Here is a 14,858-nt window from a genome sequence, read left to right as displayed (position 1 = left end):
TATTAACGGTCCATTCCTAGTACTTCATTATATTCATATACTATATTTGGTTTATTCAGTCATCTGCTGACAAACATTTGGGCTATATCTAATTTTTGGTTATTACAAATCAATTTGCAATGAACATTCATATGTAAGCATTTCTTTGTGGACATACACTTTCATTTCTTTTGGCTAACTACCTAGAAGTGGAATGACTATGTTTAACTTTCCACCAAACTGCCAAACTATTTTTTTAAACCAGTTGTACAATTTTATATTCCCTTTCAGCAATGTCCGAGTGTGTCAGTTCTTCCATATCCTCAGCAACACATGGTGTGATCAGGCTTTTTAGCTTTCATCATTTTAATAGTTATGCTGGTATCTCATTGTGACTTAATGTGCATAGTCCTAATGAGTAATGATACTGAATATCATTTCCTTATGCTTATTTGTTATTCTTTTTCTTCACCGGCAAAAAATCTGTTCAAATATTCTGTCCATTAACTAGATTGCTTGTTTTCTTCTTATTGAGTCTTGAGACACCTTTATATCCTCTGGATACAACTTACTGGAAACATGATTTACAAATTATTTATTCCAGGTCTGTGGCTTGTTTTCTCGTTCCCTTAACAGTGTCTTACCAAGAGCAAGATTTTAATTTTTACTGACCAAATACTAGGAAAGCTACTTACTTCTCAAAGCCTCCACATTTTCACTTTTCTTTCTGTATGTCTTCTGAATACCACTTATTCTGAAAAACATAGTTTTCTATTTAAAGTATTTAAAAAATTTTGTGTGTTTACACATATAATACTTTCATTACTGCTGTCTTATTTTAAAATGTATTTTATAAAATTTGAATTGGAGGGCTGGGGATATAGCTCAGTTGGTAGAGCGTTTGCCTCACATGCACAAGGCCTTGGGTTCAATCCCCAGCACCTCAAAAAAAAAAAAAAAAAAAAAAAAAAAATTGAACTGGGCTGGGCATGCTGGTGCAGCCTCCAATGACTTGGGAGGCTGAGCAGGAGGATTGGACGTTGGAGGTCAGCCTCAGCAACTTAAGGCAAGACCCAGTCTCAAAATAAAATACATAAATAAATAAAAGGGCTGCGGATGTGGCTTAGTAGTTAAGGAACCCAGATACCACAAAGAAAAGAAAACTGAATTGGATGTATATTTCTAGCAATACAATATATTTAATTATCTCCATATTTAAATAATTATTTAAATTTTGCGGGTTTTTTCTTTTTTTTTTTTGCCTGCAGGAATATTTTATGTTCATGTGTCCAAAAGAAGAATTTGCATTTTTGTGCCAAAAGTTGAAAAGGAAAAAGAAAGGCTGTCATATTTACTAGGAATAATAGTAACATAACTTCCTTCTAAAACAATGAGCCAAAGAAAATTGACAACTATAAAATTAAAGAAGCTACAAAGTACAGTATTCATCTCCATTTTTAAAAAATGATTCATTCTTCATGCTAAGTCAACTTCTAAAAGTAAGTGAAACATCTGATTCAAGCAATTTTTCATCTCTGGTTAAAGCTAAGTGGGATAAATCAGATGCCATTTCAGGCACTCATATCAAACTATCTATAAATGTGATTGTCTCACTCCATTTGAAACTTTTTCAAGAATTACTGTTTTTTAAATCAGTTTAAATTTCACCTTTGAGAAGGCTGACCACTGACTCCACCATCTTAAGTATTTTGACTCTTGTTTTTATACATGTTTCTTAAATTTAAAGAAGCATATTATAGTTCACTTTTTTTTCAATTTGTTACTTTTCTTTCTCATTTTTTAAAAGAAGTTGGTATGGACTAATATGACAAAGACCAATAATGAATTTCTTTGGTTATTAAATAATAATATTCTTAATAATGTCACAGAACACTGAAGGTCTATGAAATTAATAGGTAACAATTTAATATGTTACATTAGACAATGTAGCATAAATCGAATTACAGAATTTTTACTCCACTTTAGTCTACATAATGGGAAGAGTTTTAAACACCTTACTCATATAAACACTGGGTTTTATTGCTTTTAAAACTTTTCAATAGCCAGGCATGATGGCACACACCTTTAATCCCAGCAGCTGGGGAGGCTGAGACAGGAGGGTTCCAAGTTCAAAGTAGTCTCAGCAACTTAGCAAGGCCCTAAGAAACTCAGCAAGACCCTGTCTCTAAATAAAATATAAAAAGGGGCTGGGGTTGTGGCTCAGTGATTAAGCAGCCCTGGGTTCAATCCCCAGTACCAAAAAGCTTTCCACTGAAACATAAAAATTCAAACCTAGCAACAACCTCATTGTACATGGCTATAAAGCAAATAAGAACTAAAAAGAAAAGTAGCTCTTATTAAGTATGTTTTAAAACATGAAATGGGGCTAGGGTTGTGGATGAGTGGTGGAGCGCTTGCCTAGCACGTGTGAGGCACTAGGTTCAATCCTAAGCACCACAAAAATAAAAAAGTAAATAAAATAAAGTATTGTGTCCATCTATAACTAAAAATATTTTTTTTAAATATCATGAAACATCTACCAAATCTAAGCTACCACATATACAAACATATTTAAAAGGTTTCAATGAGGCAGCTTCCATCAGCAATTTAGACCTAAACTGCCAAACACTGAATCATACCTTATGGCTTCTTTGCCTATAAATTCTGAAGAAACAGGCTCAACAATTTCACTAAAACTAATATTCCCATTAATGTTGCCCTCTGACAATTCCTTATAATTTCTTTTGCTCTTTGACCAATACGATGGTTTTAGAAAATACAAAGATGATCTCCGTAAGCCAAATTCTCCTGAAAATAAAATTAAAAAAAAAAGAATTACAAAGTTATTTCTGAAAACTCTTTTAAATAATAAAAACAGTAAATGAACTGTTAATTAATTTAATTTTAACAGCCACATGGGGCTAGCAGTCACCACATAAGACAGGTTGACCCTTGTTAGCAAAAAAAAAAAAAAAAAAAAAAACCAAAAAAAAAAAAAAACCACTAAATATCTTAAAAGTAAAATCCAATAACCAACTGCATACCTGGAATGACTTGATCAAGATAGACAGCCAGGAGGACATAAATGTACTATTAAGTGCTAGCATGATAAGAGTAATAATTAGAGGATATGGGCCTTCGGTCAAATTAGAAAATAAAGCACCTTCATGATAATCTTCTAAATGCATGACCTGAAAAACAGAAACAACTTTATTGTTAAAAAAAGAAAAAAAAAAAAAAAAAAAAAGATAAAAAACAAGTTTAAGCTAATACTACTCAGCACCACTCATTATATCTAAAATGACTTGGCCTTTTTACAGATTAACTAAATTAGTAATAAGACTTTATAAGGAAAATGAGACTTCACCAAAATATAAATTCATTATAATAATGCTGTCAATTTTTTTTTCTTAGTGCTATGCTTCATAAACTTGGATGTATCAGCTCCTGAGGCATATATTCTAATGTAATGACTATCAAATGAAATAAAGATAAAGGGTGATGTTAATAGTAACCAGGGAAAACAAAAAAGTTATTTTCACAAGAAGTCAAATAAATTATCAGAGGATAAAATTAAGGAATCTCTCTAATACTGAAAAGGGAGAAGCTATTTTGATTAACCAATACAATGATCAAAGTATTCTAGCAGACACAGGGATAGAGCAGAAAGAGAAATGTATTGGAGGTTGAGGTCTCATTTACTGAAAGGCCCTGCCACCCACAATGACATCATAAATCTACAATTCCATTTTCCTAAGAAAACAAGGACTCAGTGGACTTTTAAAAAGTTTAACAATAGGTCCTAATTAAAATTTAACTCAGTATTTATAAATAATCTTTTTTAGTCTTGCAAACCAGAACATTCTATCCCAACATGAGTAATATCTTATACCAAGAAATTATATATTTTTGTACAATAACCAAATTTATGTTCTATTATATAAAGTCATTTCTTATAAGATTTTTTTTCCACTTAGAACCTGACTACACCTATAAGGATAAATAAAAATCAAATTTATAAATTCAGCATTATTTATAGGAATGACAATTCCATGAATTCATCAGGCCTTCTTATTTCACTACTACATTCATGTCAAATTTGTTTTGCTTCATGCCACAATTTTCTGCCAAGCATTGTACCATTTATATATGGTAGCAACAGAGCAATCTAAATTACTTGAAACTTAAACCAGTGACTTCTACCTGAGTAATTACACCGAAATAGATTCTTAAGATATAAACAAAGCAAAAAGAACTTACAAAAGAACATTTAACTGAAAACTTAAAACTGAAAAAAATATAATAAAACTAGATAAAAAATATACTCAGTACTCAAATATCATTTTTCAAGTTCAAATTTTAAAGTAATTTTATTTTGCAAATTGAAGATAATACTCATAGTAATATAAGACACTGGTTGGAACTGGAAAGAGGTATTTGTGAATGCAAGATTATAACCTACCTGTGCAATACCAATCAAAAAAGTACACTGACAGAAAGGACTTAAAAGCCACACTAATGATTTTGGAAAACTTTCCATGAGGACTATCAAAAGACCAACAAATCCAAAAGCCACAGTGATAAAAAATTCAACTATTCCCACATGTTTTGATTTTTTAAAAAGAGGTGTCAGCATCAAAGCAAAAAATATCTAGAAAATATAAATATTAGGTTAGTTAATATATTGTTCATATAACACCAATATAAAAACAAAATTAAATTTGCTTGTGAAAGGAACAGTCTCATTATCATTGGAAAATACAATTCTCATTTATTAAAGCTATGGTAAGATATTTTATACAACTAGTAACATTTTAAAATTTTAAATTTACAAATATTAAAGACTGTATTTATGTATATTATAGGAATATGTGACCACATCTACACTATAGAAATCATAAAATAAAATCATAAAGAAACATGTAAAATATGCAAACAAAATAATAAATCAATAAGCTCTTATAAGACCCATCTTTTAAACAATGTGGTAATATAAAACCGGGAACTTATATAAGAAAGTACATGAGTATTTTTTAATTTATTTTTTTTTCCGTTGTAGATGGACACAATACCTTTGTTTTTATTTATGTGGTGCTGAGGCTCGAACCCAGCACCTCATGCATGCTAGGAAGTAAGTGCTATTACCACTAAGCCACAATTGCAGTCCCTGTAATATCATTCTAAAGAATAGAGGTGATAGTCAAAATACTTAAAAACTGGTACAGATCAGTTTATGAACTGACCAGATTAGAAGCTGGAACCACTTAAAACAGCAGCTGGACATTATGCCCAGTATTCATTCAATTTACCAAATGAATGTTAATTCTGCTAAAGACTTATATTTATAAAAACATCTTTTTTGTTTTGTTTGGTTGGTACTAGGGATTGAAGACCAAAAAGACTCTACCACTGTGCTATATCCCTGGCTGTTTTTATTTTTTTATTTTGAGACAGAGACTCATTTAGTTGCAGAGGCTGGCCTCAAACTTAACAATCCTCACACCTCACCCTTCCCAAGTCACTGGGATTACAGGTATGAACCCACCACAGCCAGCTACAAAAACATCCTTGAATAATCATAGCACAAACTAACTTTGTTTCATGAAGACAAAGTGCAGTTAAAAAAAAAAAAAAAGTGCAGTACTGACAATCTTAATCACACACAATTACATAAGATTAGAACAGATAATATCAGAGGAACCGTGAAATATATAAAACAAGTTAAATTTAATCTGCGACAATTCTCTAACCTTCCTAAAAAATGGAAGTACAATAATGCCACATCATTTGTTATTAATTTATCAGTAACTTAGTAATAACATTTCTTGCTATGAGAAATTGACTATAAGTAAACCAAAAAAAGACTTTGCTATATTATCATATTTTGAACATTTCTTTCATTTCAAGTTAAAGCACTTACAGATGATAATCCATATAGGAAAAAAAGGAGAAATATCACAATGCTGCTACTTTGAGGGAACAACGAAGAGGCTGTTGCAATGACTGCCATAAGAAGGGACATAAGAAAAATCAAACTTGTATACAGAAGAACCCAGGAAAGCCTAAAATGAGAATACAAATACATTTATGGTAAATGAATAGGTTGTAATGGTTAAAACAATCATCTGAAACAAAACTTCAGATTTAGTCATCTTATTCTTAAAATTAAGTCAATTCATCTCCATGAATGCTAATATATTGAAAATTAAAATACGCAGCTAAGAAAACTATATTACTGTACAGGTAAAAAATGTACTCTAATATAGAGGTAAAAAGCTATCACTTACAAAACCAAAAAGCTTTAAAATTAATGGCAATTCACATTAATTTAAATCTTATACTATCAAAAGTCCAATAGGGCACAATGCTCTGATTTTCTTACAAGAATTTGAGTCATATAATGTTTTTCTTTATGGAATGTGCTATAATTAAACCTCTAGTGTTTTTTTTTTTTTTTGAAGAGGCAAGGGGGTGCCAGGGATTGAGCTCAGGGGCATCAACCAACTAAGCCACATTCCCCTATTTTCTGTATTTTATTTAGAGACAGGGTTCACTGAGTTCTTAGCGCCTTGCTTTTGCTGAGGCGGGTTTTGAACTCAAGATCCTGCTGCCTCAGCATCCCAAGGTCAATGGGATTACAGGCATGCACTACCACACCCAGCCTCTAGTAGTTTTATTACTATAAATAATAAAATTCCTTACCAATCAATGATGTAATTAACTATAGTTATAAAATGTATGTCAACAAGAAAAAAATGAATCACTATTTTTACTCAAGATTTCTCTTCAAATCAGGGCTCAATGGAATTACTAAGTATTTGATTTCATTTTATCTTTATTTCCCAGTTAGCAATTATGATTTAACTTAGGATACAAAAATCATTGAATTACAGCTAAAAAAAAAAACAGTTAAGTGAAACAAACTGAATCCATTGTTTGTGTTACAGAGGCAAAACTTAGGTACTCAAAGATTGATTTGCCTAAATTCATCCAGCTGTTTCCCCACAAAATACCTTCATATACCAACACATCTTAAAAACCAATCCCTTCTAAAATAACAAGACAAAGAAATGTTATACACAATGATTCCATCATGTAAAGTGTTATAATTATTTATTAGATAGGCCCAGTGGAATAAAATTTGTAAAATAGATTACACAACAACTTACACACACAGTATTAACCTTCACCCCAAATGAACTTAAAAACAAATTTTCTTACTACATAAATGAGAAAAGTTAAGAAAACATACCTAGATATATTTATAAATATGCATGCTTCTAAAAAATTACCATTGCATAAAAATGCTGAGATTAAAGTTCACTGGTGGAAACTTCTTCATGTTTCTTTATAAATTATATGTATATTCCTCATCTTAATTCACTCAAATAACTGAAGTTTTCCAAGAGGAAAAAGAAGTCCATGTACTACATATATATCCTTTAAGCATCTAAATTTTCAGTAACATGTACATCCTAAGATACTAGGGGAGGCCCATGACAAGCAATTAATTTCTAATTTCTAACACCTACCTTCTATGCAATGAAATACAGAGTAAAAAACACGGAGCATGCCTCATGAATTTGAACAAAATGTAAAATAAAATGTAAATGTGTTATCAACATAAGCTTTCCATAATTCCTATTTCCTATTTGAAAACAAACCAATTAGTTGCTGAAGGTTATTGACTAGGCTGAAATTCTATGATAAATGGAATCATTGTAAGAAAACAGGATTAGTAGCTCATCAATAAAATAATTCTGAAGATCTGTATGATATTTAATACATTATATCAAATAATAAACTTTTAATAACATACCAAAGGCAGCATCATGAAGTCCCATTATCTTTAAAAATTCCTTTAACTTTTTTTCTTTTTCTGCTACGATATGAATTGCCAAAAAGTATCCAAAAGGTGAAAATGCTATAACTAGGTATAGTAAAATTAGCCTCGAGAAAAGGTAACTATTTCTATAATAGCAGTTTCCTCCCATGATAACAGCTTTAGTTGACTCCAGCTCCTTCCAAAGAGAAACATTGGTCTTCAACTACAATTAGAAAATGTAAATGCATTAATTTAGTTCTGACAGTTGTCTCTAATAAAATGTGACAATTATAAGTCCCAAATTTAGTCAATAACCTGATACAAATAAAATCCTCAAAAAGCTATTAAAACAAGTGACTACAATATCAAGACTAAAGTAGAATACTGCTTTCAATTCATTCTGGAAGTATATGATAAAGTTTAAAGTTTAAAAATTGATGAATTTTAATTAAGTAATTTATCAAAGAAAATAAATTCATGCAATTATCATCTTAAGCAATCATATGCATTTTAACAAAAATATACATCTTCAAAATTAAGGCTCTTTGGAAAAATTATTAGTGCCAGCTTTCCTAATACTAATTTTAAAAGTTTCTTTTTACATAATGCCTTTTCATCTCTTTAAACTACACATATGAAGTAACCTATGAATGGAATAATAAAAATACTTTTGTCACATGATACTTCTAACATTCGAGTGAGATTTGTCTTGCCAGTTGATCTTGTGTGGTCTAGGCTGTGGATGGCTAAAGCGTTTGGCCAGGACACAAGTAACTGCTATAATACCATTAATGTGAAACTCCCATATTCACTATCTTTACTGTAAACATCTGTTACTATCAAATTGGTATGATACTACAAGTCCCTAATGCCATTTACACCACATTGTAAAAAGTTTACAAAGAAATCTACATATATCATATCATCTGGTTCTTACAACCACCCTGTCAAGTTATTATTGTGTCACCATTTTACTACACAGCTGTCTAACAGGACTACTGTTTAAATCTTGATTCCAATTCTATTCCTATTCATGCACATTCTTAAACAGACATTGTAGTAGAGAACTGCTGACATGCATTTTTGAAGTCATAATATTTATAGTACAAATTTCAAACTAGAAGAAGCAAACAAAAAAACCAGATCCATAATGAACATAAAGGAATGAGATGTAATTAATTCTAACACTTTGAATTTTTTTTGGCTTGTTTGTTTTCAGTGCAAGGCATTGAACTTAGGGCTTTAGATATGCTAGGCAAGCACTCTATCACTGAGTTACACTCCAAGACGTAACAGTTCAATTTCTAATAAAAGAATTTCATCATACTGCTATCGAACCACAAAATTTAAGATTTTAAAATAAATTTCAGGGTTAGTTCTTCTGCTAAAATGTAAAACACTAAATCAGGTACAAGTATGTCTTTATAACAATTTAAACATTTATACACAATACTAGCAGAAGCAAAGTACAGTATTAAAGCTCAGATTTAGGAGTCAAAAAGCCACAGCTTTGCCGGTGGCAGTGGCACATGCCTATAATCCCAGCTACTCGAGAGACTGAGGCAAAAGGATTGCATATTCAAGACCAGCCTCAAGAATTTAGGCCCTTAGCAAGTTAGGAAGACCCATTCAGAAAATAAAAAAATAAAATAAAAAGGTCTAAGGTTGCAGCTCAGTGGTCAAGTGTTCCTGGGTTCAATTCCCAGTACCAAAAATAATCCCATAATATGAACCTCTACTTTGCTACTGAGTTTTGAAAAGTTACTTAATATCCCTATATTTCAATTTCACATTAAAATCAAGATAATAGCATGAATCTCACAGGGTTGTTAAACATTAAATGGGATAACATTAAAACACAATTTAGAAACAGTGTTAAATAGTGACAATCTTTGTTGAATAAAAAATAAAATCTATGATTATGACTAATATAATATAGTCCACTTTCTCTAAGTTATTTGTATTCCAGGGGGAAAGCTTAAAAGCATTTCATAAATATTACTTATGGTCAATATACATATAATATGAATATATAGTATGCTGAATCCTTTGCTTAAAAATACCACATTAATGTAGCTTCAAAAAGCATTAATCAGAACTATAACTTCCACATCCATATCTTTTTTCTTAAGGAGTTGTTCACAAGTTACATATTTGGCAGCAATCTGATCAAATCCAATCGTAAAAAATTATGGAGTAATTAAAATATGATTTGGTTTTCTGTTGTTACCATATTCACCTGTATAATGGCAGCATCTATGGATGCCTGTAAAACTGTGAACCCAGAGGACCAGTACTGGGCAGCCTCACACGATTTTGAACAGCCAGCTACAGGGAAAAAATGTGAGACGTAAGACTGTGTTCAACACGTGTAAGTGCTTTCTTCTAAAGATGACATGTGGAGGGTTACCAAAGAAACAATCAATCTCTACAACAACCAAAACAATATACTACTGCCCTTCAAAGGCAAATCATATCCATAAGATTTAGGACTGTTTATTTGAAATGTTGAAATTAAACAGTTGCATGTGTTAGGATAGTGAAGGATAAATTAATAAAAATGTAAAGAGAGACATTAAATGTAAACATAGCTAAAATAGGTCTTTTTTAAAATTTTAAGGCAGTCATTCTACAATGATTTTGTTTCAAGGCACCTCCAGATGCACAGCCAATTCCAGATTTTAAAAAAACAGAAATAAGAATTTTCCAGAAAGGCTTTTTGGAATCAAGTCACAAATTCAGTACTTGGCATAGTGACTTGAACTATTGCTCAATGAACATTTATGGTTGACAATATTTCTTCACAGGTTCAAACAACTGAAAATTGTTTTTCATTGTTTAAGTAAAACATTAGCGGGAAACCTTAAGGATTTGTACCATAAGTAAAAACAATAACATGGAGAAACGAATGCAGACTTACAAGGTCACATAACTCAAGATACAATTTTGCTTTATGCTACTATAATTGACAACTATATCAAAATGAAAATTATAAATATATTTCATATTACATATATGTAGGGAGATAAATAGATATTTGGGTGTGTATGTGTGTATAAATAAAAATATATATTTATGCTAAAACTGAGTGTTTCTATATGTACAAATGAGTACAGCTAAAAATACCAATGTTGGAGTCCATCGAATTGTGCATATACACTGCAAGCAGTAAGGACATACATTCCTTGTATGACAATGATTATTTAGAGCTACTTACCTCTTGAATCCATATAAATAGAAGATACTGGAATCATATCAGGAAAAAAACGAAGTTCATAGGACATGAAATCTTTGAAAACCACACCTACAAAGTTGCTGGGCTTAGAAAGACTGGATGCTAGCATTTCTTTTTCATTTGCATATTCTTCTGTAATTATGACTACAAAACATTAACAATATAGTTAACTCACAAGTTAAAATAGTTTACTATGTAGTATATCGATTTTATAATTATATTTGATGAATGGAATATTTTATAAGCACTTTTGTTTTATTGTCCAACTTCTTAGAAAATGAAGATGGTACTAATAATACTAAATAACAAAGAGTTAAAAAATGGTAAAAATTTATAGGGACCAAGTTGTCGTATGATTACATAAATTGTGTCAGTATAATATATGTTATAAATATAAAATAGGAAAACAATATGCAGAATCATATTTCATCAAGATTATTTCTTAAGAAATTGTACTAAACTGCACTGTAATACTGAACAGTTCTGTTATCATCTACACTCTTTTTAAAACCCACTGACCAAGAGACTTACTTTTCAGACTCTGAAATTTAAAAATTTCCAGTAGCAATGAAATTATAAAAATACAGTTCATTTATCTACCTGAAATTAAAACCAACAAATAATTCCTGGATAAATGAAAGGATATTTTTAACTTAAATACTTCTTCTCATGAAATGAACTCTTTAATCCTCCTCAGAAGTTAGGTATGTATTTTGGTTACTATGATGTAACTCTTTTTTGAATAAAATTGCCACTTAAACCCAATATTTCTTATTCCTTTCCCAGAAGATAAATGGAGAAAATACTGTAATCATTCTTTCCCATCAGGTAAGACAAATTTTAAATGTTTTCCTGCAGCTTTGTTTACAAGCAATTTCATTTCAGAAGCTCTAAAATATGTGGTGAAATGGAAAGAACATAGAATTGGTACATAACGTCATCATTCATTAGCCGTGTGAACACAGGTAAGTGATTTAATAACTCTTCAAACTTTAATATTCTCATCCACCGTATCCAATTAATCACAGCAGGTTGCTGTGAAGACCAAGAGAAGTAACAAACATGAAAATGCTTTGAAAATTATTATTACTTAAATGTTAATTAACATGATTTTCTAGACTTATAAATTAGATACAAAACTCCAGAAATGACTTCAATAAAGAGGATGTTAGTTCAACACCCTATCAGTGTGTTATCACATATGTACATATAACTCATTTTCAGATAGTTCTGTCATTAAAAGACAGAACTTTAAAAAAGGTATATATATTTTCACCCATGCTTGTGAATAATGGTAGCCCAGCAAATACATAATATGTCAACAAGATATATGTTGGATAAAAATATTCAACAGTAATAATCTGCAAAGGAAACTAAGTAGAAAATGTTACCTGGTTCCTTACTAACCAAAATCATCCATGCAGTGACACACTACTCAATATGTGATAATTCATACTAGAAGTTAATTAAAACTATTTTATATGGAATAAAAAATGCTAAACTGTTATTTTCTATAGTTCAGCATTTCATTCTTTCATTATTACAGTATAAACATTTAGTATCACCATTTTCCTCACTTTCTCCAGTTCTCGCTCTAGGTTCCCTCAAAGCTACTTAAAACTCACTGAACCTAGCGCAGTGGTGCAAGCCTTTAATCACAGTGACTTAGGAGCATGAGGCAAGAGGAACTCATATTCAAGTCCAGCCTCAGCAACTTAGTAAGGCCCTAAGAAACTTAGTGAGACTCTGTCTCAAAATAAAAAACAAAAAGGGCTGGGGATGTGGCTTGGTGTTAAGCATCTCTGGTTTCAATCCCTGATACAAAAAAAAAACCTCACTAGGACATCATTGTTTACACTATTTTCTCGTCCGCTTCTTTATGAGATATAAAACAGACCTAAGTACTTAGCCACAGTCATAGTCTCCAAAATTAAGTACTTATTCAGTTTATACCATATGCCTCCATAAACAGGTGTGACAATCTGAAAATACTACTGCTTTATGTATTTCTAGCTTCTCAGTTATGAGTCAGAATCAATGGAAAATATTACTTGTAATCTTTTATGCCATACAAATATTCTTAAATTATTTTATAAATGGTCTAAGAATTAAATTTAAAATATGAAAATACATAAAATATGCATCACCAATAATATAATGTTTCCCAAGAAACATAAGGCAGAATTATTTTTGTAACATTATACTTTGTTGGGAAAATACATCTCTAAGAGTTTAAAGAATGTTAGTTACTCAGTAAAGCAAGCCAATACACACTGAAGCAGTTTTATGTCACAGAATACATATATAAGGTCACAATACCATCAGGAAGGTGGTCAGCAGACACTCTCTGCATGATGCTGCTTGTGATATTAGTCACTGGAGTATATCCAAGAATTAGATTAGAAAGGATAGATTTGTCCATAGGATTAAGTTCTATATCAGGCACTTCTTCATATTTCTTATTTGGATGCATCATGCTTATTAATATTAACCAAAATAAAAAAAATAATGGAAAAAGAATTTCCTATAATAAAAGAAACAAAGCAATTACAAAATATAATACTGGCAGAAAAATCATCAAGATTTCTATACATATAATACAACCAAGAAAAAACATGAAGAATTGGTAATCCTTTCTTCTGTACAAAAAGTAAAAGCAATTCTATACCAGAAGAATTACTGTAATAAGATCTAAACAAATCTAGTAGGCATAGTAGGTAAATTTTCTTTTACATTCAGTTTTGCTGAAATATTTTAAGACTCAAGTCACATAATAAATTAAAGTGATAAAAATAGTAACATTTAAACATCTTAGATCACTGATATAAAATATAAATTATTTACTCATGATTTTAAGTACTTACCAAACAGCCCTATTTATAGGAATAAAAATGTCTTTGATTCTGAATTATAAATCATACTTTAATAAAACCTAAATTTATACTACTAAACCTACACTCACATTTCATGGTTAGCTTTAATGGGAATGAACTATCATTTCACCTTTCTGTTTAACTGTTCTGCTGGATTCAGGAGAAGATATTTCTACCCTTTGAAATTATTGCTAACTGGTTAGCTAGAGTTCTTTCTTTTAGAACAAGTAACACATGCTGAAGTACAAAGCTGTGACATAACTTTAGCATTTTGGGGCAATTCAATCCAGAATATATGTATTCCCCAGAGAGGGGAATAAAATTGTGGAATAATATTCTACAAAGTTATCCATGAAAAGGTAGTTTGTGAATGTTGAGAAATGTACTTGGGTTCAGAATTAAGTATTTATGTTTGAAATTAAAGTGAATAATAATGTTTAATATTAAGGAGCACTAGGTAATTCAGTTTTTCTCTTATGGCTTTTACTTTGCAAGCAAATGAAGAGAGCAAAAGAAATAAATTATAATAAAAATGTATCCAGCAAAATTATCTCTTAAAAATAGAATATATAAAAACAAAATAAACTGCAGCAAGGCATAAGAAAGAGTATTTTAACTTACCTGAACACTACTTTTTTTAGTCCTACATTTAATTAGGTAATTCTTCAACAGAAGTGTTCTGGTCTGTCTCCAAACTCCTACCTCCCTAATTGCAGTGGCCATGTTTTCTGGACTAGCCTATTAATAGGGAAAACAAACAAAAAAAGCGAATCTTAGAACCACACAGTAAAGCACAAGTCATTTTTAATGGCAAAACCAGATGATGTTTCAGTCACAATAAGATGAAATTAAGCATACTTTAAGTTGTCTCTCCTATTTGAACAGAATACATGAAGCAGCAATTTTGAGGATGGTCAAAAGCAAATCACAGCACATGAAACAAGGG

General features: G+C 30.8%; 1 protein-coding gene across 1 annotated transcript in view; it reads right to left on the bottom strand.

The window, feature by feature from the left end:
- The window catches only part of ABCA5 (ATP binding cassette subfamily A member 5), a 61,940-nt gene extending 47,290 nt beyond the window's left edge, over positions 1-14,650 (bottom strand). The window contains 13 exon segments of the mRNA XM_079130265.1: positions 675-733; positions 2,619-2,787; positions 3,024-3,068; positions 3,071-3,170; positions 4,442-4,630; positions 5,900-6,041; positions 7,795-7,927; positions 7,930-7,966; positions 7,968-8,027; positions 10,044-10,132; positions 11,022-11,183; positions 13,359-13,563; positions 14,534-14,650. Coding sequence (XP_078986391.1) covers positions 675-733; positions 2,619-2,787; positions 3,024-3,068; positions 3,071-3,170; positions 4,442-4,630; positions 5,900-6,041; positions 7,795-7,927; positions 7,930-7,966; positions 7,968-8,027; positions 10,044-10,132; positions 11,022-11,183; positions 13,359-13,563; positions 14,534-14,635 — 1,492 coding nt within the window. The 5' untranslated portion in view covers positions 14,636-14,650.
- Positions 14,651-14,858: the final 208 nt, after the last annotated feature.

Source organism: Sciurus vulgaris (genome assembly GCF_902686455.1).
Source record: "Sciurus vulgaris genome assembly, chromosome: 3".
Classification (NCBI taxonomy): domain Eukaryota; kingdom Metazoa; phylum Chordata; class Mammalia; order Rodentia; family Sciuridae; genus Sciurus; species Sciurus vulgaris.
The sequence above is the reverse complement of the archived record's forward strand: the minus strand, read 5'-3'. Positions and strand labels throughout refer to the sequence as shown.